This window comes from Mytilus californianus, unplaced genomic scaffold, assembly GCF_021869535.1.
Source record: "Mytilus californianus isolate M0D057914Y unplaced genomic scaffold, xbMytCali1.0.p SCAF_3, whole genome shotgun sequence".
Lineage (NCBI taxonomy): Eukaryota > Metazoa > Mollusca > Bivalvia > Mytilida > Mytilidae > Mytilus > Mytilus californianus.
Window position 1 is genome coordinate 43,563,022 of NW_026262679.1, and position 26,194 is coordinate 43,589,215.

The following is a 26,194-nucleotide window of genomic DNA, read 5'->3' on the forward strand; positions in this document are numbered from 1 at the left end:
GTTGTTTTAGACACGAAAATTTCCTAAAATCAAGTATTTCAAAATTGAGGACCAAGGTCAAGGTCACACGATAGTCATTGTTATAAGCGACTCACCATCTTGACTCACCATCTTATCGTGATACAACTTCATACCTAATATCAAAAGCCAGTATCAAAAGACAAAAAAATTTGGCCCGGGCATGGTTGTATGAGAAGAATCAGAAGAAGAAATACTACTATAAAATAGTGTCGCCCTCCGTCGAAGAGGAGACATAATTTAATTCAGTACACAAATTGAAACTGATATATATTTATATCTTTTTAGCTAGTTTCCTTCATCATATACTAAGTACACATCAAGCATATCAATTTGTATTTTAGTTTCCGTCAAATTTATTTTAGAATAAAGGGAAAAGAGAAAATAAATAATTTTTTATCCTAATAAAACAATACTAAATGAAACCATATATGTTTAAATGATATCAACGAAAAGATTAATTTAATATCCAACAATTTTGTTGTGTTCCTCCGATATCTTTTTATCAATTCCTTTCATCTTTTTCATCACTGAGCTAAGTTGTTTATTGAACACGTTCACATCGTTTCCTTTGTTTGCACTTTTCAATTCTTTTTTCAATGCTTTTGACTCAAACGCGTCACCCATTTTCACCTTTGAATGCTCCATGTAGTCTAAAAGTTTTAAAAGGTCAACTTCAAGATGCATCAGACTTGAGTACATAGGAGAGTTTGCTCCATACAGACCGTCCATCGAGACCTCATTCTCCTTATTTTTTTGTGTAACTATATCGTCGACCTGATTCTTTTTTGTGTCAGCCATTTTTTCTATTTTTAACGCTAATTTTGGTGAAGCCCCTTTTTTCTTCGTATTCACCCTATATAACATCTTTTCAATTTTAGCTTTGATTATATTAGCTTCTTTCTTTACTTGAATTCCCTTTTCCAGTATAGATGCATTCCCTTTCTTTATAATGGCCTTTTCCGTGGTGTTTTTTGAAGTATTTTTGACACCTATTTCGGCAGGTTTCGTTGGATTAGGTGTTCCTAGAATATTAAGTGTATTGTTTTTATTTACGCTTTTTACTCCTGGTTTTGTTCCGTTTCCCTTGACAAGTGTCTTTACGGCTTTCATTGCCGCTTTCTGCATAGTTTTCTTCTTTTTAGAGCCAAGTAAATCTGCAAGTTTCTTTTGTTTCAGTGCTTTTCCTTTAACAATTTTTTTCACATCCTTCATAATTGTTTTATGTAATGGTCCCTTCTTTTTTGAGCCAAGTATTCTTGCAAGTTTCTTTTTTTTCAGTGCTTTTCCTTTAACAATTTTTTTCACATCCTTCATAATTGTTTTATGTATAGGTCTCTTCTTTTTTGAGCCAAGTTTTCCTGCGAGTTTGTTTTTTTTCAGTACTTTTCCTTTAACAATTTTTTTCAAATCCTTCATAATTGCTATATGTAAAGGTTTCTTCTTTTTTGAGCCAAGTATTCCTGCAAGTTTCTTTTGTTTCAGTGCTTTTCCTTTAACCATTTTTTTCACATCTTTCATGATTGCTTTTTGTAAAGGTTTCTTCTTCTTTGAGCCAAGTAGTCCTGCTAGTTTATTTTGTTTCAGTGCTTTTCGTTTAACCATTTTTTTCACATCCTTCATAATTTCTTTTTGTAAAGGTTTCTTCTTTTTAGTGTCAAGTATTCCTGCAAGTTTCTTTTGTTTCAGTGCTTTTCCTTTAACAATTTTTTTCACATCCTTCATAATTGCTTTATGTAAAGGTGACTTCTTTTTAGAGTCAAGTTTTCTTGAAAGTTTCTTTTGTTTCAGTGCTTTGCCTTTAACAATTTTTTTCACATTCTTCATAATTGTTTTACGTAAAGGTGTCTTCTTTTTGATAGATTTAAGTATGTCTGCAGTTGTTTTATTATCCAGTGCTTTCCCTTTAACAAGTTTTTTCACGTTAACAAGTTTTTTCACTTTCTTTATTATTGCTTTCGTTATTTGTTTTTTCTTACTAGGCTTTATCTTTTTTGCAAAAACATTCTGCTTCAGGACTTCTCCTTTTACGAGTTTCTTCAACAATTTTTCCACTGCTTTCTCTTTAGATTTTTTCGTTTTATTTCCAACTTTTATTGAAATACTTCCGTTAGTCTTTTCTGGTTCAAGTATTCCTTCTACAGCTTCTTTATTTAAAGCTTTACCTTTGACTAGTTTCGTCACAATATGAACCACTCCTTTTTTTGAAGGTTTCTTCTTCATTTCAGATTTATCTTTAAGGCTCGTTTTAGACTTGACAGCTACTGGTTTTAAGTCAATTTGTTTTTGCTTAACTTTCAACGTTGTAATCATTTTCATCATCTTATTTAATGCTTTCTTTTGTTGAACGTTGGTCTCATTTTTCGTTTGTTCAGTAGCTTGCTTTCTCTTTAGTTCGGCTTTGAGTGCCTTTTTGTTAGCCTTTTTTATTTTCTTCACCGCCACTTGGAGTTTCTTTTCGGTAGCCTTCTCTAATTTCTTCACCGCAACTTTGAGTTTCTTCATTTTTTCCTTTTCCAACTTCCTAAGCTTTGTTTTGAGTTTCTTTGTTTTTGCCTGTCCCATCTTCTTAATCTTAGCTTTGAGTTTCATTGTTTTTGTCTGTCCCAACTCTTTAATCTTAGCTTTGAGTAATTTTGTTTCTTTCTGTTTCATCTTTTTAAGGTCAGTCTTGAGTTTTTTAGTTTTAGTCTGTTTCATCTTCTCAAGTTTGGTTTCGATTTTTTTTGCTTTAACTTCTTTTATTTGATTAAGCTTAGCTTTGAGCTTCTTTGTTTTAACTTCTTGTTTCAATTTACTTAGCTCTTCTTTGATTTTCTCTGATTCTGGTTGTTTGATTTTCTCAATTTTTGTTGACAGTTTCATTTTTTGAATGAGTTTTGATGTCTTTGGTTTAATCTTTGGTTTAATTGATGTCTTTGTTTTTTCTTTAAGTATTGCCTGTATGTCTGATTTTAGATTCTTTGCTTTAGTATTAAGTTTCACTGATTTAGTTGGTTGGGACATCAAAGACTTTATCTTTCCTCCTGTAATAGCTGTACTAATAACAATAGGGTTACTTTTCGTTTTCTTCACCATTTTCTTTATTTTCTTTGTTTCAACCTGTTTTAGTTTATCTATATTAGCCTTGATTTTCTTTGTTGCAACTTTCTTCATCTTTACAATCTTATCTTTGACTTTCTTTGTTTCAACTTGCTTCAATTTCTTTAGTTTAGCCTTAAGTTCTTTTTTTTTAACTTCCTGCACTTTCTTAGGTTTTGCTTCGATTTTTTTTAATTCGACCTGTTTTACCTTCTCAAGTTTTTTATCGACTTTTTCCATGTTATCCTGTTTTATGATTTTAAGCTTAGCATTTAGTTTCTTTGTTTCAACCTGTTTTTCTTTCTTGATCTCAGTTTTGAGATTCTTTTTAGCCTGTTTTATTTTCTTAATTAATTTGACTTGCTTTTTTCCCGTAGCAGCTGTACTAATAACAGTTGGTTTACTTTTCATTTTCTTCAGCTTCTTCACGATTTTCTTTGTTCCAACCTGTTTTATGTTCGCTAGCTTAGCTTTGATTTTCTTTGTTTCAACTTTCTTCATCTTTATAATCTTATCCTTGACTTTCTTTGTTTCAACTCGTTTTAATTTCTCAACTTTAGCCTTGAGCTCTTTTCTTTTAACTGCCTGTACTTTCTTAGGTTTTGCTTTGATTTTTTTGGTTCCGACCTGTACTACCTTCTTAAGTTTTTCCTTGAGGTCTTTCATTTTATTCTTTTTTACGTCTTTAAGCTTAGCAGTTAGTTTCTTTGTTTCAACTTGTTTTGTTTTCTTAAGCTTAGTGTCGAGATTCTTTGCAGCCATCTTTATTTTCTTAAGCTTTGCATTGAGTTCATGTTTTTGGGCTTGTTTTATTTCATTAAGCTTAACACCTATTTTCTTTTTTTCCACCTGTTTTATTTCCTTAATCTTTGTATTAAGTTTCTTTATTTTAGTTTGTTGTTTGTCTTTTGGCTCTGTCTTGATATTGGTTTTTTCCGACTGTTTGATCTTATCAAGCTTGGCATTAAGAGACTGTGTTTTGACTTGTTTTATTTTCTTAAGTTGGGTATCGAGTTTCTTTATTTCTTCCTGTTTTATTTCCTTTAGCTTGGCTTTGATAAGCTTTGATTGAGTCTTCTCTATCTTCTTAGGTATAGCTTTGAGTTTCTCTTTTTTAGCCTGTTTTATTTTCTCTATCTTTGCACTGATTTTATTTGTTTTCACCTGTTTGATTTGTTTAAGTGCTGCATTTATTTTCTTTGTCCCAACCCGCTTTATTTTCGCCAACTTAGTGTTGAGTTTTTTTATTTTAGCCTGTTGTTTTTCCTTAGGTTTAGTTTTGATTTTTGATGTTTCAGCTTCTTTGATCTTCTCAATTTTTACCTTAAGATTCTCTGTTTTAGCCTGTTTTATGCTTTTAAGCTTGGTATTGAGTTTCTTTACTTCAGCTTTTTTCACTTGCTTCAGCACATTTTTGATATTCTTTGCTTCAGTCTTTTTGATCTTCTGACGATCAGCTTTGAGTTCCTTTGTTTTAAGTTGTTTTATTTTTTCGAGCTTAACATTGAGTTTGTTTGTTTCATCCTGTTTTATTTTCTTAAGCTTGTCAGTTAATTTCCCTTTTTCAACTTTTTTCATATTTTTAATCACAGTATTAAGCTTCTTTGTTTCAGCCTTTTGTATCTTCTTAGGCTCATCTTTTAGTTTCTTAGATTGTGTCTTTTTTATTTTCTGAAGCTTCAAATTGAGTTTACTGGTTGCAGCTACTTTCACTTTCTTAAGCTGATTAAGAAGTTTTTTTGTTGCAATCTTTTTAACTTTTTTCAGCTTAGCAATGAGCTTCTTTGTTGTTGGTTGTTTTAATTTTATGCTTATAGGTTTAACTTTGAGTTTCTTAGATTCAGTTTTGAGGTTTATCTTTATATCCACTTTCTTTTTCCTTGGGTCATTTTTGATTACTTTGTTAATATTCTTTGACTTAGTGTCAGCCTTTTTCTTTTTCTTTGACACATTTTTGAGTACTTTTTTTATAACCTTTGTTTTAACCTTCTTATTCCCTGACTTATTTTTAGTGACTTCCTTTATCTGCTTTGTCTTAGTTTTAAGTACTTTGTTCCTGTTCTTTGACTTAGCTTTAGTCGCCTTATTCTTATTTGACTTCTTTTTACCATCTTTCTTGGTCGTCTTTGACTTAGCTTTAGCCACTTTATTTTTGCTTGGCTTAAGTTTTCCGTTTTTAGGTTTGTTTATAATTTTCTTCGAATTCTTCACTTCTTTCTTCTTTATCTTGGTTGAATTTGACTTTGGATCCTTTGCTTTTTCTACTTTAGTTTGGGTTGCCTTTTGAGTGACAGAGGTTGATTTAGATTTCGGAGTTAACTTTTTTGGTAGCTTTTTAATCTCCTTTTGCATAGATTTCAGTGCTTTATTTTTCTTGCTTTTGCCTGTCCCGTCCTTCTTAGTTTTTACCTCCGTGCCCTTCACAGTCGAAAGTGTAGTTTTTGTGTTTCCTTTCTTGGTTTTAGATTTCTTTGGTTTCTTGAACTCTATAGGTTCGATTGCTTTTATCTCTGATTTTCCATTCGCCTTAGAGTTGAGCAGCTGTAAAACTTGCGATTTAATACTCCCATCTTTACTTGTCGTTGGCTTCTTTGGACCTGCCGAAGATATAACATTGGCTTTGCGGGTTTGTCGTTGAAAATTTTCAAGCGGACTGTTTCCTGGCAATCTGGAAGAAAGAAAATATAATTGATAAACTGGTAGAAGGAAGACCCTAGATAAAAACCGGATGTTACTAGTAAATCATGTCCACATATTGACAAGTTAGTTAATCGAAAAACAAGTTTATGAAATGTGAAGGAGTCAACAGAAGGATTGGTTTGAGTCGGTTGAATTTTATGTATGGACTTAACTTGTGGTGATTCAGATGAATAACTTGATTAATTGATTGCCTGATGCCTGCCGTCGCGCCCGGCACCTGTACTGCTTTGGTATATGTAGGTCAACTAAGGAGAACTTGGTAAACCTACTACAAGTCGAAGTGTTAGCGTAGTAGATTATATGGTATGTACTGCGAATATTTTATGTAAAGTGGATAATTGCGAAGTTTCTGATTTTTGTCAGATATACACTCTCCTTTGTGTTTGTCTTTTAACTATAAAGTAATACACAAGGTAAAAGCGAAGTAATTAATGACAGTACTGTACACGTTGGTAAATGGAAACACGAAAAGACAATTGAATAAAAAAACAACATTGATCACGGTGGGTAAGGTTGTCCTGCAAGAGAACGTTCTGTGCTGGTGATTCGGTTCTGACTGGTGCTGGTGATCATTAAAAATATGTAAACAAAGACGAAAATGACGAATTTTGACGTTTTCTCGCATAAAAATGGAAGGAAACAGTTGAGATGTTTAAATTTTGTTTCTTATGGGTTCATAGGCAAACAATTTTAAATGTGACCCTCTAAACTGTTTCAGTAAGCGTAACACAAAAGTGCTCATTTTTAGAAAATCTAGAACTGAAAAAATAAAACAAAAATGCTCCTGAAGTCCGCTTTCTATACCTAAATCCACACGACAAAATTATTTTGTGAAAAACCTGTGCAATTTATTAAAGTTGTGCATTTTCTCAGTTCAGATTCTGTGCTGGTGGGTACTGTCATTGTGCTGGTGGGTCCTGATACGGTGCTGGTGATTTTGGGTAAACAGTTGGTTATATTTGAAACAAACGTTACAGAATCAATAAAATTGGGCAGATAATTGTATTTCTCTAATTCTTCGTCAATTTATTCCTTTCTGCACCCATTTTATAAAAAAAATTTAATCAACGTGTGGTTCGTTTGATCTCAGTTCTTCATTGGTTAAAATCCGATTATGACGTCGAATTTTCTTGCTTTCCTCTGAATTTCCTATTGTGACGGCATGAAAAAAGGCGACCATGCCTGATGACGTCACATAGAAAGAACACATCTTTTTGCAGATCATTCGAAAAGAAGGAATAAATTTGCCTGCGTATTGTTTGAAAATCATTAGAGAAACAGATTCCACCACCAAATCTCGTGTAATACGATATTTATCCACTCTCGACAGTTAAATTTTAAATATTTAACTGTCTCGAGTGAATAAATATCGTATTACACTCGATGCAGTGGTAGAATCTATATTTAATCGGATTTGTGACTCCTATTTTTACTTTTGTGCATCCATTTGTCTGTTTAATGAGCGTTTTCAAATAATCGTAACTTATATTACATAAAAGGGCAACATCTTCCGTCCAATATCAGATGAAAATATATCTAGTAATTAGAATAGTTTTATTTAAGATACCAAATGCCCTTAAATTGATGATTCTCTAAATAATATGCTATATAAAACAGTTTTAAAAGGTTCTTAAGGTTAAGCGACATGTATATTATAACAACAAACGTTTGACTGGTTTATTTCAGTTAAATATACGAGGATAGATGATCTTACTACTGGTGCCTCTAATTTCTTCCTTAATATATACACTGTCTCCAATACATTTCGACTGGATTTTCATACATGGCTGATAAAAACTTACTAGAATGGAACAAGATGTAAACAATTGCAAGTCAAAGTATGACCTTCAACAACGAGCAAAAACCATAACGAATACTAGCTATAAAAATCACGGTAAACGATTAAATAATGAAGACATTCGGCCTGATTTAAAATACAACTTCGAACAAAAAACAAACATGACAGACAGCAAGCATCGACCACTGGTTTTGGGCACTCGTGACAGGGCTTAACATGTTTGTTTGCGCTCCACACCCCACCCAACCCCTCCTCCTTTCCTCCTTCATTGGTACAGTGGTGTAACAACACAACACTTAGCACACAAAATAATAACATAAAGACACAAATTATTGAACCATGCGTACTCGCAGCTACTGAAAGCTAGTTCAACTAATAGATAAACCATGTTCTCTTAGAATAAAATTTCAATCGGTACACATCAAACAAATTTCGCAAAACTTAAGTTTACATTTTATATATTAATTTTTGTTTTAGCAAAACTTTAAAACCGTGCAGTGAATCTTGTGCTCACAACAGTTATTGTCATAAATATGAATACATCAGACATTATAAAGGCATGTGGAAGATACTAAGTAGTATTTTACAGTCCAATTTATTGATCATAAAAGGATGGAGATTGCATGGAGGTTAACATAGGATAAGAAGAAATTGAAAGTATTTTTGGCGAAAGACTTTAAACCTTCTTTGCGTTAAATTCTGAAAGTTTTTTTGTTGCCGTAAATGGTAAAATCCTCAACAAAATCCCAATAATTTGTTGGAATGAATAAAGGTTTTAAATCAAATTTTCATGGACTTTGATCCACTTTTCAGCCCCACACTGACGAGCCATGTGAGCTGTCGGTATCCTGTTGCACATACAGCCCGTAAACTTTCACATTTCCATCTTTTTACCCAATTCATACGTTACAGTATTATTATCCTAGTAACCGGTGTTACCAATGTATCGAACATTTTAAGTTAAAAAATTCCACAATGCTATATTCATTTTGTGTGTCAATTTGTTTAGACAAAACAAAACTGCAAAAACTTCGAATACAAGAGAGTATTTTTTTAAATGTCATTATCATCTGTCGATTTCTAGATCTATGCATAATATTTATTTCAGATGACATGGATTTCACACCCTGATGACCCTGCTTCCCTCCATATATTCATATTTATTGTCCTTCCCTACGCCTATATCACCCTGCTCAGTCGCTCTGTAATTCTCGTATCACGGCTTTGAGACGATAGCAGGCATTATCAGCGACGTCACAATGTCTGAGGAAAGGTTATCAGCGACGTCACAATGTGAGAGGAGACTTTATCAAGCTTGCTTTCGTCAAGCGTAAAACTGTCTTAAGGAGGGAGAAAAGACCAGTTATAGAACGATAAACAGATAATCGGGTTTTCTTCGTATAGATATCGTAAAATATCTGCCGCTCGACACGTTACAATGTGAAGCCTTTTCTCTTGTCCGCTTCGCTCACTCGCCAAAAAGGTTCACATTGTGGCTCGCGGTTGATATTTTACGATATCAATGTGTAGAAAACCCGATAATCTATACACATATATAAATAAACATACTAAAGGCTGCAACTGGTATTTTTGCATTTAAAATGATTCATTGCAACAAGAATATTTGTATTGAATAGAAACTGTGTGGGTCAAAATCTTGTATTGCTGATAAATGTTGCTGGACCAAGTTTCGGCATCTGATCTGAGTTTTCTGAAAAGTGCTATATAAATAGACATTGGTCTGTTGAATATTTTTACTCGGTAAGTTTTGCTCTAACCATGCTAACTGCTTGAACTTTTGCGATATAAACTAAAAACTCGAATATATTTTAACAAACAGTGGTCATGTTTGTTGATGAATATTGTTTTTCCTAGATTCACTCAGGAAAATTCATTTGGTAACATTTGGTCAAGCAATTTCAGAGAAGATTTTTTTTAATTACGGACGCCAAGTCAATAGCTCACACGGCCCCTTGATACAGGTGAGCTTAGAGCAAAACGGGTTGATAACCAGTTGAAATTAAACCAAGTTTTGTAAAGTTTGTATATTTGGATTGTTTAAAACTGTTTTTATGGCTTTTAAAAGTTAAATGTAGGTGTATAATTTAAGATTTTTTGCATCTTATATACTTGTTTATACTCAATTGGTAGTATGAAGCTACGAGATATTGTAATTTTTGCACATTTAACAAAACAGCTGATTTTAGTAGGTGCAAATACTTCTGGGTTTTTAAGATGCATAAGCATAAATTCAACTGAAAAAAAAACATGCACGAAAAGATAAAATATTGATCTTATAAAACATTAATTTGCATCTCTGCACCCGGCAACAGTATTTTTTATTGGGAGGGGGGGGGTTTAAAAATGGGCAATTATCTTATCGTAAAGAGACAGTCGAGTACACATTTTACGTTCAAGGCGCGTTTGAGTTTTTTTTCCTGAAAACGTATAAAATAAAAATAAAATGTTTGATATATCTGGCTTTAGATTCGATTTTTCTTTATATTAAGGCTACATGTTAATACAATAATACTGAGAATTCACAGTATCAAAATATAAAATAAATGGATGAAGTGAAATACCTTTGTAACGAGTCATTACTACAGAGAAGGTGTGTTTGAAACACAAAAATTAAAAGCTTCGTGCTATTACAAATATTTAACTAAAAGTGTATTTCTTAGTCTGGTATTTTTTTTTTCGATCGCTCATTTTCAATTAAAATTTAGGCATATTTTATTTTTATTCAGGAAATATATTTCAAAATAGAAAATTAGGGCACATCGTTCACTTACTCCCCCTTAATTCTTTATCAAAAATCCTTGACAACAGACTTTACTTTTGGATCTTTAAAATGCATAACTTAAAAAAATCTTATTTTTGTGTGTATTATCTAGGTTATCTAGTCTTCATTTTCTGACAAATTCTAGTCTGCCCTTCCATGAAATATATAAATATTTTTTTTAATGTTTTAATGAACCTTCGAAATTCCCCCTGACAACCGATCAGACAATAATTTTATTGTTGACCAGAGGCTTAAAGGTACAGCAAGGGGATACTTAACAGCTGATAGATACATTTTTCGGGAACCCCAGTCTTCCCCTCTTGGAAAATGTTTTTATGGTAAAATTATCAACTGCAGTAATAAAATCATTCTTGATCATCAGCATCAAATTATTTTTTATCAACAATTCTAGAATTTCAAAACTATTCCAAGCTTTATAACTTTCACCGTGACCTCCCTCTTCCTTATTCCAAAAAAAAAAACCGCAATATTATTGTCATCCTTTTAGTAAACAGTAAATTGTTACAAAGAAATCTGATTTTATCTGCTGAGGACACATGATTCTTACGCGCAGAAACAAGGCTGAGATTCATTTGGTTGAATAAAAAGAAAATTATCTACAGTATCGTACACATTTGTCAGAGAAACAGTATCCAGGATGCTTAGGCTACACTGAATGTATTATCTAAACTCATCTAAGAAATGTTCAGACTCACCTGATAGTTTGCCGTGATCAACTTAGGTTGTGCTTGATTTTCATATGATGAAGACATAATCTTTCAATCAGTTTAATTGAGGTGTGGAGCTGGCATGGGAGTAACTGTTTGAGGTCCCTTGTTAATTTATGTATCATTGTCATTTTGCTTAGTTTCTTTAGTTACCTATTCTGATACGGACTCGGACTTCTTTTAAACTGAGTTTTACTGTGCGTATTGCTGTGTGTTTGTTTATTTTACATTGGCTACAGGTATAGGGGGAGGGTTGAGATTTCACAAACCATGTTTAACCCCGCGGCATTTTTCCGCCTGTACCAAGTCAGGAGCCTCTTGCCTTTGTTAGTCTTGTATGTTTTTTAATTTTAGTTCATTTCTATGCTATGGAGTTTAGTGTGACGTCCATTTTCATTGAAGTGGTACACATTTTATTTAGAGACCAGCTGAAGCCCGCCTCCGGGTGCGGGATTTTCTCGCTGTGTTGAAGACCCATTGGTGTCCGTCGGCTGTTTTCTGCTCTTTGGTCGGGTTGTTGTCTCTGACACATTCCCCGTTTCCATTCTCAATTTTATTAGAAAAAAAATTCGTAAGGGTTCCGCGGAACCAGTGTCTCGCCTACTTTTGCTGCTAGTCGCAAGCTCAACAAAAATGGGGAAATAATTATTAAACATTTTCCTCTAGATACTATCTTATGAATGTAAGAAGCTTCTGTTCAAGTTTGGTAAGAATCCAGGATGGTTTATGAATCTAATAAATGTTTTTAAAACTTTAACTGCAGACTGTATGTAATGTTAACTGGAAGAAAAACTAAGTCCATTTATAAGTAATATACGGAAAAACAAGAATTTTTTTTTTTACAAAATTTCCTTCTAGATACTAGCTTTTGATCATAAACAAGCTTCTGTCCAAGTTTTGTACAAATCCAGAAAACTGTAACCACAGAGTGAATGTAATGTTAACTAGCAGAAAAATTAAGTCCATTTATAAGTAAAATACGGATAAACAGGATTTTTTTTTAACAAAATTTACTTTTGAATACTATCTTATGATCATAAACAAGCTTCTGTCCAAGTATGGTACAAATCCAGGATAGTTTAAGAAAGTTATTAAAATTTGAAAAACTTTAATCACAGAATGAATATTTGTGGACGCCGCCGCCGACGACGACGACAACGACGACGACGACGGAATGTAGGATCGCTATGTCTCGCTTTTGCGATAAAAGTCGCAGGCTCGACAAAAAGTCCTTTATTCTATATTTATGCTCTCCATTTTATGCAAAACCAAGTTCACAACAATGTCAATTTTAAGAAAACAGATAACAGCTAATTAGTCAATAACAGTAACAGCACATATATCTTCAAAATAACAGTAAACAAAAGTTTAAAAATTCCAAAACACCTCAACAGAAAGATCTTGCACCCCCTCTCAAAAATCAAATAAAAAAAGACAGACTCAACTTGGCTCATATGAAATATCCACCAAATATATGCTAGGTATATTTTCTATCAATTATACAAATTTTCTGCATTAATGATCTTGAATATTTGCCACTTTTAACTAAAATATAAAGGCACAGAACCAGGACATAGGTGCACAGAACCAGGACCGTTTTTCTAATCACCAGCACATCGCCAGGACAATTTCGTTTGGCGAATTTGCACGACTTTTTCAGTAAAAAATCGTTGTAACATTCCTCGCATGGTACTAAGGAAGTATCAGAGAAAAAATAAGCAACAGAACGGTTGTTTTATTGCCGTTCTGGTACAATGTAAACAAACCCACCAGCACAGAATCAGGACCCACCAGCACCAGTCAGGACCAAATCACCAGCACAGAACGTTCTCTCGCAGGACAACCTTACCCGCCGTGTTGATGTTGATAAAGTAAACGAATTATTGTTGAATGTAATGTCTAAATATTAGGATATTATTTTAGTTGATCAAGGTACCGTAGATGATATTGTAAGTAATATTACGACTGTACTATTGAGTGCTGCAAAAGACACATTTGGGGTATTTACTAAAAATTCTAATGGCGAGAAAGGGAACTTTTCGAACAAAGATTTGTTTAATAAAGAATTTAAAAAAGTTAGACAAGAATTTTGAAAAAGCTGAAGACTTTATAAACACTATGGAGTCTTCACGCTTAACCTTTGAGTCTACAAGCCAGAAGCTCAATTTTTTGAAAATTTTAGTTGGATTCTGTTGGCTTGTAGAGAAGAATTTTACAAGCCCGAAATCAATTTTACAAGCCAATGCCGTAGGACTTGTGGTTAAGCGTGAAGACTGACTATGGATCTAATTCATTTAAAGAAAGACTTCGACAGTCGGAAAAACATTACAAACAAGAGGATCTGAGTCAAGAGCCTGAATCGCTCACCTGTAATTTTTTGCTTAAATCTTTCATCAGTGATTATTTTTTGCTTTTCAATATATATTAATGAGTGGCTTAAAATGCTATTAAAATGTTCTTTGTATCTGTCATATTTTCTTCAAAAGCAACAAAATGCATTTTACCCCTATGTTCCATTTTAGCCATAGTGCATAGTTTTCTGGCGGATTGGCTCTTGTTATATTTCAACATGGCTTTGCTTCCAAAGCGAAAGAAGAGCGTCATATTAGAATACATGAATTATAATTTTTCCTTTGATTTTTTATCGAGTTATATAACTAGATAACTGTGGTAAACAGGACTGTTTTTATGCAGCTGAGATGCCTTATGCGAGAACCCTAGATTTGTGTTCTACCCAATAAATGCTGAAATACGTGCCATTGTTATTATCTAGCGGGCTATTATGTTATTTATAACTAATTGGACATTTTTTTAATACTTCTGGAATACAAAAAATATGACCAGAATGATCGTCGAACTACCCAAAACTTTTGAAGTTGCACATAGGAAGTAGTGCTCAATAGAAATCCGTACGTAGTTTTTTATCCCCTGTGCTTTTAGCTACGATGTCAAAGAACAATTGTATGAAATATTTCATCGCCGAAAATCGGTAATTACAAGTCGTTTATATTTCCCAAATGGCAAAATGCGCAGGAATATTGTTCATGTACAACAAATCTCTATGATAAAGGAAATAAAGTTATATAAGTGGGCGGTATTTTTTAACTTATCTTGCCAAATAAGGTTGTTGTTATTTTATGAATGAAACGAGGTCATGAAACAGATGCGGAAATCGACGTTGATGGGATGTTTTAAGTAATGTGGACAACTCGTCCCCGGGACATGTCGGACCGAATCCACTCAAACCGTCTAATAAGACAACTTTGACCGTTTGTCAGATTTACTTAGGGTTTCATAAAATATTAGACTAACATGTCTAGCGGAGCCATTAATCTTTTGTTTGTGCATTGGGGTCTATTTAGGGGTATTTGGAGGGGCATGAAGAAGGGAGGGGTTTACTATAGAACCCTATGGGATTTTATTTTTTTTAATTTTCAAATTACTATTTCTCGAAAACAGTAAGTGATAGACACATGCAGTCTTCAGTAATGAGAACAGGACAATAAAAAAAAATCAACCAAAATATAGTGTGAGTCCCTGGGGGGTCATCCCAACCCCTTTCAATTTGAAAATGTACTTTTATCTTGTAAACCGTCGCGATCCCCACCCCTAAACAATATATATACTTGTATGGGACATAAAAGAAATCAAATGAAAATAATTTGGGGGAGTCCCCGGTGTCATCCCACCCCTCTTGTTTGAGAACTTGCAAATGGTCGAGATCCCCGACCTTAAATCATAAATATTTATGTATGGGACAATAAAACAAATCAAATGAAATATAGGGGGGGGTCCCTGGGGTAACCCCACCCCCTCATGTTTGAAAACTTGTAAACGGTCGAGATCCCCACCCCTAAACCATATATATTTTGTATGGGACAATAAAACAAATCAAATGAAATATAGGGGAAGTCCAGGGGGGTAACCCCCACCCCTTTCTTTTTGATAACTTGTAAACGGTCAAGATCCCTACCCGAAACCATAAATATTCTTGTATGGGACAATAAAACAAATCAAATGAAATATAGGGGAAGTCCATGGGGGTAACCCCACCCCCTTCTTTTTGAAAACTTGTAAGCGGTCGAGATCCCCACCCCTTAACCATATATATTCTTGTATGGGACAATAAAACAAATCAAATGAAATATAGGGGAAGTCCAGGGGGGTCACCCCAACCCCTCTTCTGTTTGAAAACTTGTAAACGGTCAAGATACCCACCCCGAAACCATATATATTCTTGTATGTGACAATAAAACAAATCAAATGAAATAAAAGGCGAGTCCCCTGGGGTCACCCCACCCCCTCCTGTTTGAGAACTTGTAAACGGTTGAGATCCCCACCCCTAAACCATATATATTCTTGTATGGGACAATAAAACAAATCAAATGAAATATAGGGGAAGTCCACGGGGGTAACCCCATCCCCCTTCTTTTTTGAAAACTTGTAAGCGGTCGAGATCCCCACCCCTAAACCATATATATACTTGTATGGGACAATAAAACTAATCAAATGAAATTTAGGGGAAATCCCCTGGGGTAACCCCCACCCCCCTTCTTTTTGAAAACTTGTAAACGGTAAAGATCCCCACCCCTAAACCATATAATATTCTTGTATTGGACAATAAAACAAATCAAATGAAATAAAAGGTGTGTCCCCTGGGGTAACCCCCCCCCCCCCCCCTTATATTCTTACCCCACCCCTTCAATTTGAGAATGTGCTTTTATCTTGTAAACGGTCGAGATCACCACCCCTAAACCATATATATTCCTGTTCGTCATTTCAAGAAGATTTGAATAAAATACAGGGTTAATCCATAGGCGTCACTTATGCATATCACAAACCAATTTGTACTGGACTTTGCCCAATGTCAGGCGACCATGGGAATGACGAATTATTGGAGCTTTGTTTGGGAGACTTCGTAACAGCATCCTGTTACAATTATTTCTTGTCATGTATGGGACAATAAAACAAATCAAATAAAATATAGGGGGAGTCCATGGGGACACCCCACCCCCTCTTGTTTGAGAACTTGTAAACATTCAAGATCCCCACCCCTAAACCATATATATTCATGTATGGGACAATATAACAAATCAAATGAAATATTTGGGGAGTCCCTTGGGTCACCCCACCCCCTCCTGTTTGAGAACTTGGAAATGGTCGAGATCCCCACCCCTAAACCATATGTATTCATGTAATTCAAACATTCTCGGGCTTTACACTGCTTGAAAGATTTATATATTTTCTTTAAAATTATATAACAAATCAAATGAAATATAGGGGGAGTCCCTGGGGTCACCCCACCCCTCCTGTTTGAGAACTTGTAAACGGTCGAGATACCCACACCTAAACCATATTTATTCCTGTTCATGATTTCAAAAAGATTTGAATGACATACAGGGTCAATCTCCTAGGTGTCACATATGCATATCACTTTACTTGACCAAACCAATATGAGCTGGACTTTGTCCAATGTCAGGAGACCATGGGAATGACGAATTATGGGGGCTTTGTTTGGGAGACTTCGTAACGGCATCCTGTTACAATTATTTCTTGTTTATTATAAAATTTTATTGATGCAAAAAATGAGTCTAGGTTAATTGAATTTACTTTAATTATTTATTAAATTATTTCTGGGCCTATCATAATATTCATTTATGGCTCATTTTAAAGAAAACATATAAATCTTTCAAGCAGTGTAAAGCCCGAGAATGTTTGACCAACTGTTTTATAATCACCTGTCATTTTATTCCAAACTTGGTATGGAGTAACATCATGCATATGGGGGTGAAGATGGGGGTCATTTACATTGATATATGAGTTGCTTTTGAAAACCTTGATGAAATATTAATTAATTTGCCTTAATAATCAATTCATTTAATGAACATCAGTGTACAAAATACGAATGTTTAATGTTTGTTCTTTCAAATCTTTAAAAAAAATTGAAGCAACACTGCCACAGTTTTCATAATTACGTTTGCCTTGGTTTTTGGTTAACTGCCTACAGCGCTTACAGTGCTTTGATTTTTTTGGGTCGCCCCGCTATTCCGATACCACATTGGTCCGACACCCCATTGGTCCGACACCCCATTAGTCCGACACCCCAATAGTCTGACACCCCATCGGTCCGACATCCCAACAGTCCGACACAAGCTGTAATTGAAAATCTACTTCATACAAAGAAATGAAAAAGACAGAACTGGTAAATGTATGTACGAAATACCATTATCCTATAAATATAAGGCACTCTACAACCTTGCAGTATTTTGCTTTACAAATACAAAGTGTGACCTAGCTCGTTCATACAAAACACTACTCTAAAAAGGAATTTGATTGATTGATTGCTGTTTTTTTTACTTTCAGTGTTAAATAATTCATGCATGTTAAAGAATAAAACAAAATAATAATTAATACAAAAGGTATGTCCTGTAATAAGGAATCGACCGGGATTGAGGGCGGAAATTTTGGACTGCCACGGGAAAATAAGGGTATATTGGATAGGCATAGAAATTTGGCCTGGCAACATACTGTCATGAAATAGACGTTCCTTTATAATATATGTCTTAAATATGGAATATTATTTTCACTTGAAAAAATATTACGTTACTTGTTCCTGACGAAATAAAAGGTATATATAATATTTGTTCCAAAAGAAACAGATATTATAGGATTGTTTATAATAAAGTTTCCAGGGGACCTTCTGTTAGGAGGAACAAATATAGGTAAACAAGTGTGGGTGCCACCTACTACTAACCTACCATATTGTTGCAAGGTTGCCACTCTCTCTACACGAGACATCGGTTTTGATGACATTTTTCAGACCAACGTGTCTGCGTATTTATACATCCAGCACAACCAAAGGACGCCCCACTTGGTAAGGAGTTTACTTTGTCGAAAAAAAATCAAGTTTACATTTTTTTATACCCCAGTCATCCGGAGAATTTGGAAATTGAAGAACAGTGTCTCGTCGTTAAAAAAATGTCTAAGGTATAGTCGTTGATCGGGAAATCAATATACATACTTCTGGTATAAGAATCATTTAGGAAGGAAATGAATGCCTTTATAAGGTATACAGTCACATAGAAATATTTTTAATGAAGGGTAGGCTATTCGTAATGGCGACTTAGATCCATTTAGGGTTTTTTCAGTATACTGATGTTGATAGTAAACTGCATGCACATTGCTAAAAAACTACGAAATATTGATGCCTGATTAAAATAAATGGAGAATGTGTCCATGGGACACATATGAAGCCCCCGCTTGCATATAACGTTATAAAGGGATATAACTAGAGAACTGTAAAAGTGACGCCACCCTCATTCGAACTTGATCTGTGTTTTAAGGTAATATGCATTGGGTATATTAAGTTTCATAACATTTGGTTAAGGCAAACTAAAGTTAGAAAACGGAAACCAATTTTGGGACGGACGTTCGTTCTGACGGACGGACGGACGTACGGGTGCTTAATGCCCCCTTCGCCTAACGACGGGGGCATAAAAATGTTGATCTGCATACCGAGTCCCTGTGCGGCGAACGCGTCAAAAACTGAAGAGTATTATTTGGAAGAGAGATAATCATTGAACCAGCTTACCCACTATTTGAAAGACAGAGTGTTCTGTCCTAATTTCACTCTTTCTTAAATATTGGTGCCCATATATACAAACTAAAGTGGTGTTCTTCTTCAACTAATGGCATTAAACTGTTATATTTTAGCCCCCATTTTCCCAAAAAATATTAAATTAGAAGTTTTAGTTGAGTTAGAGCACCGTTATTACTTTTTGTAGCTAGAGTTATACCAGAGAAACGTTACCGTCTTATTCACTCATATAATCGTGTACGCAGCAAAGCTTCCTGGTTTCCTTTATTTTCTTACTCTTAGAAAAAGGAAAGAACGGGAGGAGCTTAGACCAGTGCATTCAATTCATTCAATTCTATCACAAAAGTTGTAATTGCACTGACTTGCTAGTCCTTGTAAAACATGTAAAAATAAAGCAAAATGTTATATCTATAATTGATGTAATGTTCCAAAACATTTGGATAAATGCAGACAAAACAAGTAAACAAAACATTAATTTTGGGGCTTTATTTACTTTATGGAATCCGAACAATATGGGGCTTATCCAAATTTACCATAACTCTAAAACTAGGTCCTACCAATACCTAATCATAATACTAGTCAAACATCTAAATACCTAACCCTAAAATTTAAATTAAACCAAACTCTAACCTAAACCTGAAAATACAGGGTCCCCAACAGCAAATGGAGGGGGAGCTACAAAAGGGAATAGCGTGTTTGATAATGAGTTACTGATAAAAAGGTCGAAGATACCTTAAAAACTGTTTACAGGAGACCAGATCCTCGGTTTTCTCCCTATTTTACCGACCCCTCTCAGTATATTTACATCATTTGGTCTCATTGGCACTTAAACCACATCTTGTTTCCATGCTTATGTTGTTGATGGCAGATCTTTGACTCGGTGTACAGCTTGACCAATAGTATAGTCATCAGTCTATTTTTCGTTATCGTATGATGACTCAAGATGTCTAGTTTTATTAATTGGCGTCGTTCGTTTGCTGTCTCAAACAATCGTACCTCACATTTCCTTTTATTCATGTTTGAATAACTATCGATCAGGCCAGGGTACTAAACCAAAAAAACTTGCCCACCCCGTATTACACAATAACATCCATGTTCAAAGAAACATTCTGTACCAGGTTAGGCGCCCGCAAACATTAACCCCGCCACATTCTGTATGTGCCAGTCCAAAGCCAGGAGCTTGTAATCCAGTGGTTGTCGTTTGTTGCTGTATATCATATGTGTTTTTCGTTAATTGTTTTGAACACAAAACAGGCCGTTAGTTTTGCCGTTTTAAATGTTTACATTTGTCATTTTGGGTCATTTATAGCTTGCTATGCAGTATTAGGTTTTCTTATTGTTGAAGGCCGTATGGTGACCTATAGTTGTTTTTTAAAACGTCTACGTCTTTTGGTCTCTGGTGGATATTTGGCAACAATACCACTTTTATATTCTAGCGGGAACAAGTGAAAAAAGCTGATACCTCAAGAAATCGATCCAAATTAACCCTAACTCTAAAACTATGTCCTACCAATACCTGATCATAGTCAAACATCTAACACATAACCCGAAAATACAGGGTCCCCAAAAGTAAATGAAGATCCGAGGGGGAGCTACAAAAAAGAATAGCATGGTCGATAAAAGAGACATTAGTAGTAAATTTCTTTATCAAATACTTTCAAGTTTCTAGAAATACCAAAATGGAGTAATTGATAAATTTAATAAGTCGCTGGTACCGTAAAAACTGTTTAAGGGAGACCAAATCTTCGTTTTTCTCCCTATTCTACCGACCCCTTTTTGTATATTTACATAATTTTGTCTCTGGTGGATACTTATCTCATTTGCAATTAAACCACATCCTGTTTCCATGCTTTAGTCGTTGATGGCAGATCTTTATGTCGACTCGGTATACAGCTTGACCAATAGTATAGACATCACTCTATTTTTCATGATCGTATGATGACTCAAAATGTCTTTTTTTATTTATTTTGCGTCTTTCGTTTACTTCCCCAAGATGTCTATTGCTTTTTAGTTTGCGTCGTTCGTTTACCGTCTCAAGACGTCTATTGTTTTTTTTTGTGTCGTTTGTTTGCTCTTTCAAGATGTCTGTAATTTTTTTTTTGTGTGTCGTTTGTTTGCTGTTTCAAGATGTCTTATTGTTTTTTTTTGTGTCGTTTGTTTTTCTTTATTTTTAGTGTCGTTCGTTTGCTGTCTCATGCTTTGAGTTTCTTGACGTCGTTTGTTTGCTGTTTCAAAATGTCTATTGTTTTTTTAGTGTCGCTCGTTTGCTGTCTCATACATTCATAACTCACATTTCCTATTCATGTTTGAATAACCATCGATCAGGGTACTAAACCAACAAAACCTGCTCGTCCCGTTTTACACATCCATGTTCAAAGAAACATTCTGTCACAGGTAAGGGGATGGTTGGGCGCCCCGCACATGTTTCACCCCGCCACATTCTGTGTGCCTGTCGTAAGTCAGGAGCTTGTAATTCAGTTGTTGTCGTTTGTTTCTGTATATCATAGTTGTTTTCGTTTATTGTTTTATACATAAATCAGGCCATTAGTTGAATCGTTTGAATTGTTTTACATTTGCCATTTCGGGGCCTTTGATAGCTTGCTATGCGGTATAGGATTTGCTCATTGTTGAAGGTCATACGGTGACCTGTAGTGGTTAACTTCTATGTCATTTGGTCTCTGGTTGGCAACAATACCACATCTTATTTTTATATCCTAGTGGGGACAAACAACATCATAAAACTAAAAAGCAGACAAAATAGTGACAATAAAGGTAAGAGAAATAAAACTAGTGGAACTGTTTTCTTGGACTAAAATTAATGTACAGCCTTGTGAACTAAAACTAACGTATCGCCTTGTGGACTAAAATTAATGTACCGCCTTATGAACTAAAACTAACGTACCGCCTTGTGAACTAAAACTAATGAATCGCCTTGTAGAATAAAACTAATGTATCGTCTTGTGAATTTAAACTAATGTATCGCCTTGTAGACTAAAACTAATGTATCGCCTTGTAGACTAAAACTAATGAATCGCCTTGTAGACTAAAACTTAATGAATCGCCTTGTAGACTAAAACTAATGTATCGCCTTGTACACTAAAACTAATTTCTCGCCTTGAAGACTAAAACTAATTTCTCGCCTTGTAGACTAAAACTAATGTATCGCCTTGTAGACTAAAACTAATGCTTTCACCTCTAGAAGTCGGTCAAGTAAAGAAAAGGTCAATAAAACACAATTGCTGAAAAGGTATTGTCGTGGCAAATAAGAATATTATTTATGCTTAATGAATAGGAATTTTAAATGTTTTCAATATATTGAACACATAATGATATTTAGGTATGGGCAATGTCTCCCTTCCCCAACTAAGACAAAATTAATGGTGCACTTAAAAGGTCTTGTCATGACAATTAAGAATATGTATGGTTTAGGGTTTTTTAAAGATATTAAATAATGAGTGGTATTCAAGGGATTGGGCATAACACACAGAGACAAAACCTATATGAAAAAGTTAATATCAATGTAATTAAGACTATATATTATCTAAGTAAGGGTGGATAATCAATGATGTTCATGAGATTGGGCATGTCCCTCAGGGACGAAACCTTAGTTGAATTAAAAAATATTATCAAGGCAATTAAGACCAGACATCGTAAAAGGGTGGTCATCTGAACAATTTTTGAGATATTTAACGATTTATTACACGAAGGACTGGAGCATAACCACCCAGTGGCAAACCCTTAGTTGCATTGAACAGGTCTGGTCATGGCAAGCAAGAAAATATATGGTTATGGAGTGGACATATACAAATCAATAATTTTACCATTAAGGTCAAAGTTCAAGGTCAGTGTCAAATATCAAAACCCTATGTCAACGGATAAAAAAGTTGTTTTAGACACGAAAATTTCCTAAAATCAAGTATTTCAAAATTGAGGACCAAGGTCAAGGTCACACGATAGTCATTGTTATAAGCGACTCACCATCTTGACTCACCATCTTATCGTGATACAACTTCATACCTAATATCAAAAGCCAGTATCAAAAGACAAAAAAATTTGGCCCGGGCATGGTTGTATGAGAAGAATCAGAAGAAGAAATACTACTATAAAATAGTGTCGCCCTCCGTCGAAGAGGAGACATAATTTAATTCAGTACACAAATTGAAACTGATATATATTTATATCTTTTTAGCTAGTTTCCTTCATCATATACTAAGTACACATCAAGCATATCAATTTGTATTTTAGTTTCCGTCAAATTTATTTTAGAATAAAGGGAAAAGAGAAAATAAATAATTTTTTATCCTAATAAAACAATACTAAATGAAACCATATATGTTTAAATGATATCAACGAAAAGATTAATTTAATATCCAACAATTTTGTTGTGTTCCTCCGATATCTTTTTATCAATTCCTTTCATCTTTTTCATCACTGAGCTAAGTTGTTTATTGAACACGTTCACATCGTTTCCTTTGTTTGCACTTTTCAATTCTTTTTTCAATGCTTTTGACTCAAACGCGTCACCCATTTTCACCTTTGAATGCTCCATGTAGTCTAAAAGTTTTAAAAGGTCAACTTCAAGATGCATCAGACTTGAGTACATAGGAGAGTTTGCTCCATACAGACCGTCCATCGAGACCTCATTCTCCTTATTTTTTTGTGTAACTATATCGTCGACCTGATTCTTTTTTGTGTCAGCCATTTTTTCTATTTTTAACGCTAATTTTGGTGAAGCCCCTTTTTTCTTCGTATTCACCCTATATAACATCTTTTCAATTTTAGCTTTGATTATATTAGCTTCTTTCTTTACTTGAATTCCCTTTTCCAGTATAGATGCATTCCCTTTCTTTATAATGGCCTTTTCCGTGGTGTTTTTTGAAGTATTTTTGACACCTATTTCGGCAGGTTTCGTTGGATTAGGTGTTCCTAGAATATTAAGTGTATTGTTTTTATTTACGCTTTTTACTCCTGGTTTTTTTCCGTTTCCCTTGACAAGTGTCTTTACGGCTTTCATTGCCGCTTTCTGCATAGTTTTCTTCTTTTTAGAGCCAAGTAAATCTGCAAGTTTCTTTTGTTTCAGTGCTTTTCCTTTAACAATTTTTTTCACATCCTTCATAATTGTTTTATGTAATGGTCCCTTCTTTTTTGAGCCAAGTATTCTTGCAAGTTTCTTTTTTTTCAGTGCTTTTCCTTTAACAATTTTTTTCACATCCTTCATAATTGTTTTATGTATAGGTCTCTTCTTTTTTGAGCCAAGTTTTCCTGCGAGTTTGTTTTTTTTCAGTGCTTTTCCTTTAACAATTTTTTTCAAATCCTTCATAATTGCTATATGTAAAGGTTTCTTCTTTTTTGAGCCAAGTATTCCTGCAAGTTTCTTTTGTTTCAGTGCTTTTCCTTTAACCATTTTTTTCACATCCTTCATAATTGCTTTTTGTAAAGGTTTCTTCTTCTTTGAGCCAAGTAGTCCTGCAAGTTTATTTTGTTTCAGTGCTTTTCCTTTAACCATTTTTTTCACATCCTTCATAATTTCTTTTTGTAAAGGTTTCTTCTTTTTAGTGTCAAGTATTCCTGCAAGTTTCTTTTGTTTCAGTGCTTTTCCTTTAACAATTTTTTTCACATTCTTCATAATTGCTTTACGTAAAGGTGTCTTCTTTTTGATAGATTTAAGTATGTCTGCAGTTGTTTTATTATCCAGTGCTTTCCCTTTAACAAGTTTTTTCACGTTAACAAGTTTTTTCACTTTCTTTATTATTGCTTTCGTTATTTGTTTTTTCTTACTAGGCTTTATCTTTTTTGCAAAAACATTCTGCTTCAGGACTTCTCCTTTTACGAGTTTCTTCAACAATTTTTCCACTGCTTTCTCTTTAGATTTTTTCGTTTTATTTCCAACTTTTATTGAAATACTTCCGTTAGTCTTTTCTGGTTCAAGTATTCCTTCTACAGCTTCTTTATTTAAAGCTTTACCTTTGACTAGTTTCGTCACAATATGAACCACTCCTTTTTTTGAAGGTTTCTTCTTCATTTCAGATTTATCTTTAAGGCTCGTTTTAGACTTGACAGCTACTGGTTTTAAGTCAATTTGTTTTTGCTTAACTTTCAACGTTGTAATCATTTTCATCATCTTATTTAATGCTTTCTTTTGCTGAACGTTGGTCTCATTTTTCGTTTGTTCAGTAGCTTGCTTTCTCTTTAGTTCGGCTTTGAGTGCCTTTTTGTTAGCCTTTTTTATTTTCTTCACCGCCACTTGGAGTTTCTTTTCGGTAGCCTTCTCTAATTTCTTCACCGCAACTTTGAGTTTCTTCATTTTTTCCTTTTCCAACTTCCTAAGCTTTGTTTTGAGTTTCTTTGTTTTTGCCTGTCCCATCTTCTTAATCTTAGCTTTGAGTTTCATTGTTTTTGTCTGTCCCAACTCTTTAATCTTAGCTTTGAGTAATTTTGTTTCTTTCTGTTTCATCTTTTTAAGGTCAGTCTTGAGTTTTTTAGTTTTAATCTGTTTCATCTTCTCAAGTTTGGTTTCGATTTTTTTTGCTTTAACTTCTTTTATTTGATTAAGCTTAGCTTTGAGCTTCTTTGTTTTAACTTCTTGTTTCAATTTACTTAGCTCTTCTTTGATTTTCTCTGATTCTGGTTGTTTGATTTTCTCAATTTTTGTTGACAGTTTCATTTTTTTAATGAGTTTTGATGTCTTTGGTTTAATCTTTGGTTTAATTGATGTCTTTGTTTTTTCTTTAAGTATTGCCTGTATGTCTGATTTTAGATTCTTTGCTTTAGTGTTAAGTTTCACTGATTTAGTTGGTTGAGACATCAAAGACTTTATCTTTCCTCCTGTAATAGCTGTACTAATAACAATAGGGTTACTTTTCGTTTTCTTCACCATTTTCTTTATTTTCTTTGTTTCAACCTGTTTTAGTTTATCTATATTAGCCTTGATTTTCTTTGTTGCAACTTTCTTCATCTTTACAATCTTATCTTTGACTTTCTTTGTTTCAACTTGCTTCAATTTCTTTAGTTTAGCCTTAAGTTCTTTTTTTTTAACTTCCTGCACTTTCTTAGGTTTTGCTTCGATTTTTTTTAATTCGACCTGTTTTACCTTCTCAAGTTTTTTATCGACTTTTTCCATGTTATCCTGTTTTATGATTTTAAGCTTAGCATTTAGTTTCTTTGTTTCAACCTGTTTTTCTTTCTTGATCTCAGTTTTGAGATTCTTTTTAGCCTGTTTTATTTTCTTAATTAATTTGACTTGCTTTTTTCCCGTAGCAACTGTACTAATAACAGTTGGTTTACTTTTCATTTTCTTCAGCTTCTTCACGATTTTCTTTGTTCCAACCTGTTTTATGTTCGCTAGCTTAGCTTTGATTTTCTTTGTTTCAACTTTCTTCATCTTTATAATCTTATCCTTGACTTTCTTTGTTTCAACTCGTTTTAATTTCTCAACTTTAGCCTTGAGCTCTTTTCTTTTAACTGCCTGTACTTTCTTAGGTTTTGCTTTG

At 34.1% G+C, this 26,194-nt stretch overlaps 3 protein-coding genes across 3 annotated transcripts; all 3 read right to left on the reverse strand.

The window, feature by feature from the left end:
• Positions 1-458: 458 nt before the first annotated feature.
• Positions 459-1,405, reverse strand: LOC127734642 (uncharacterized). Its single transcript, XM_052244629.1, has one exon. The coding sequence runs from the start codon at positions 1,333-1,335 to the stop codon at positions 481-483; it is 855 nt and encodes a 284-aa protein (XP_052100589.1). The 5' UTR covers positions 1,336-1,405; the 3' UTR covers positions 459-480.
• Positions 1,406-1,703: 298 nt separating this feature from the next.
• On the reverse strand, positions 1,704-5,451 carry LOC127733484 (CAP-Gly domain-containing linker protein 1-like). The gene is made up of 2 exons (XM_052242839.1): positions 2,050-5,451; positions 1,704-1,715 (listed from the first exon to the last, which is right to left on the reverse strand). Exons 1-2 carry the CDS (start codon positions 5,449-5,451, stop codon positions 1,704-1,706), a joined length of 3,414 nt encoding a protein of 1,137 aa, XP_052098799.1.
• A 17,594-nt stretch (positions 5,452-23,045) lies between these two features.
• Positions 23,046-25,953, reverse strand: LOC127733485 (uncharacterized). Its single transcript, XM_052242840.1, has one exon. It carries the CDS (start codon positions 25,822-25,824, stop codon positions 23,068-23,070), a length of 2,757 nt encoding a protein of 918 aa, XP_052098800.1. The 5' UTR covers positions 25,825-25,953; the 3' UTR covers positions 23,046-23,067.
• Between the last annotated feature and the right edge of the window lie 241 nt (positions 25,954-26,194).

Bases quoted from the DNA above. Each gene is read 5' to 3' on its own strand.
- LOC127733484 (XM_052242839.1), bottom strand. From the start codon at position 5,451: ATGCAAAAGGAGATTAAAAAGCTACCAAAAAAGTTAACTCCGAAATCT.
- LOC127733485 (XM_052242840.1), bottom strand. From the start codon at position 25,824: ATGGAAAAAGTCGATAAAAAACTTGAGAAGGTAAAACAGGTCGAATTA.
- LOC127734642 (XM_052244629.1), bottom strand. From the start codon at position 1,335: ATGAAGGATGTGAAAAAAATTGTTAAAGGAAAAGCACTGAAAAAAAAG.